The sequence below is a fragment of the Bidens hawaiensis genome, unplaced genomic scaffold, assembly GCF_021521415.1.
Source record: "Bidens hawaiensis isolate Kalapana, Puna unplaced genomic scaffold, B.hawaiensis_p1.1 tig00003004_1, whole genome shotgun sequence".
NCBI lineage: Eukaryota > Viridiplantae > Streptophyta > Magnoliopsida > Asterales > Asteraceae > Bidens > Bidens hawaiensis.
Window position 1 is genome coordinate 994,409 of NW_027491161.1, and position 2,451 is coordinate 996,859.

General features: G+C 34.1%; 1 protein-coding gene across 1 annotated transcript; it reads right to left on the bottom strand.

Moving 5' to 3' along the window:
- Positions 1-256: 256 nt before the first annotated feature.
- On the bottom strand, positions 257-2,214 carry LOC143621964 (uncharacterized). Its single transcript, XM_077093230.1, has 4 exons — positions 2,166-2,214; positions 2,005-2,099; positions 973-1,187; positions 257-917 (listed from the first exon to the last, which is right to left on the bottom strand). The coding sequence occupies exons 1-4, from the start codon at positions 2,212-2,214 to the stop codon at positions 257-259; spliced, it is 1,020 nt and encodes a 339-aa protein (XP_076949345.1).
- Positions 2,215-2,451: the final 237 nt, after the last annotated feature.

Below are 2,451 nucleotides of genomic sequence, written 5' to 3' on the forward strand. Positions count from 1 at the left end.
TTAACTTCAACTCATCAAACTTAGAAAATGAGAAATATGGGATGAAAGCCGTCATGTTTTGAAGTAATTCCATGTTAATCTCATTAAAACGGTCACCAAACTCTTGAATTAGCATATCAAGAATGGTGTTAAAACAAACGAAGTTATACTAATGTTGATTGGTGAAATCATACCTTTGCCTTTTAGATCTGTGACCTCTTTCATTAATATACTCTTCTTCCATGTTCAATATTTGAATATTGTTTTTTCCACAAAATTAATGAATTTTCTTTAATAGTGGATTGAAACCACTTTTTCTAAAGCATTGCCGCTTTCTTTTAGTTGATTCAACCAATGAAACAGCTTCCACAATGTCTTGATCTTTTCTTTGATGAGCTCGTGATAATATTTCTGAGAGCCCTAGAATGTGTAACGTCAAATGCAAATAAAAAACAAATTCAAATGAGCTCAAAAAGCCTAACATGTTGATTGCTTGATTTTGGGTAGAAGGGTTAGTGCACTCCTCTTTAACATGTTCAACGACTCTCATGATAGAGGGAAATATATCAACCAAACGTAAAAGTGTTTTGTAATAAGAATTCCATCTTGTATCACCGGGTCGTGTAAAAGAAAGCTCTTGGTTTAATCCACTCCCTGTTTCAAGTATGCCACCACCAATTTCTTTTTCTACTCTCTTTTTCATTTTCACGAAGAATATCTGTTCGTAACAAGAACCGCAAACCACATTAATCAAAATGCTTATATTATCGAAGAAGTTCACAACACCTAAATGTTTTTTTGCAACCGTCGCAACTACTAACTGAAGCTGGTGAGCAAAACAATGTACATAATAAGTCGAGTAATTTTCTTCTAAGATCTTTGCTTTTAAACCATTGAACTGACCATGCATATTGTTTGCTCCATCGTATCCTTGACCTCTTAACATTTTAATACTTTATCCATATTTAGCAAAAAAAAGTGTCGATAGCAGACTTGGAGACCGAAGAAGATGTCTCCATTACAGGAACAAGACCAACAAATCTCTCTTTAACAAGTCCACGTATATCAACATCTCGCAAAACAATTGCCATTTGTTCCTTTTTTGACACATCACTAGACTTAGCAACTAGCAAAGCAAACATGTCATCACCAGTGTCTTTGAAAATAGAATTTAGAATTTCTTCCTCAAAAAAATTAGCAACATCTTTCTAAATACTTGAAGATAAATACTGATTATTACCGATAGCTTTTGGTAATTTACGAAGTTCCTTATTAAGCTTATAAATTAACTAGTGTTTTACTGGCGCGTTGCGCCGGGCAAACTCGGACGGTGGTAAAACACAAGTGTTATCAATCCCGGGCATTAAATTTGTAAGTCGACGCGAATTCAGGTGATTTCGTTTACGTGCGTTATGGGCGTAGCGTCGGTCAGTAAAACTCGGTCTTTATAAAACCCGGGCGCGAGACAGTGAGTCTAAACAAATTTGGTTGGTTTCCGTCATGTTTGTTACGTTAACATAACTAAAACAAAAAAAAATAAAAAAAGATATACACAACACACCAAATTGAATTTAGCAACAAAAAAAAAAGCTAACAAACAATGACAACCATATGCCATTGCAAAGAATTGAACTTGGGTGGCAAAGCACATTAGACATAAGAACATTCCCACACAACCAACATGCTAGAAGTCCAACTTTTTTTAAGTGGAAATTATCTTTTATATACCAAAATAAAAGTTTATCAAAATAGAAACTTTGTGACACCAAACTTCTCTTTTATACTATGTATATAATTCCCATATTTCCAAGAAGTTTTCTTTGCAAAGAGACGTTTTACTTTCATCATGGCCATGGAAGGATAACACATTTTTCAAACATAATCTGCAATCATCAATGGTAGCATTTAGCCGAAGTCGATTTGCTCTCTTCACAATATCATCTTGCTTATGAAAAATGTTGGCGATAGACTACTTTTGATTTACTAGATCTTCCTTTTAAGTGCTTTATTGTGAGCACTACCAACATCACCCTCATGTGAACTTAATCTTTCCGGTTTATTCCAAGAATTAAATCCTTCTTTTGAAAATACATTACGCCCACCTTGGTTTCCATCATGATCTGCAAATAAGTAACAACACAAACAAAATACTTTATCTGCTTTTACACTATACTCTAACCAATTACCATACTTATCAAACCAAGTGAGACTGAAATCCTGTCCTTTACTTCTCATATTTATTTTTGGGAATTATGACCACATGGTTGGCAAGGTCAATTAATCCAATACTTTCTCTATATCTAATCTCTTTGATCTGGGTGGTAATCCAAAATTCTTTTCCTATCGGCGGGATCCCAAGGATGATTATCTATATCAACTAAACTAAACTAGGTCCAGAGATTGGTTTATAAAAACTATCCATAGCACCTATAAGACAATAAAGTTAAGTTGTAAGAGATCAATTCTCATAAT

Excerpts from the sequence above, each read along its gene's own strand:
- LOC143621964 (XM_077093230.1), bottom strand. The coding sequence starts at position 2,214 with ATGAGAAGTAAAGGACAGGATTTCAGTCTCACTTGGTTTGATAAGTAT. Across the intron at positions 2,100-2,165 it reads CACTTGGTTTGATAAGTATG|ATCATGATGGAAACCAAGGT; the intron begins GTAATTGGTTAG and ends ACTTATTTGCAG. Across the intron at positions 918-972 it reads ACATCTTCTTCGGTCTCCAA|AGGTCAAGGATACGATGGAG; the intron begins GTCTGCTATCGA and ends TAAAATGTTAAG.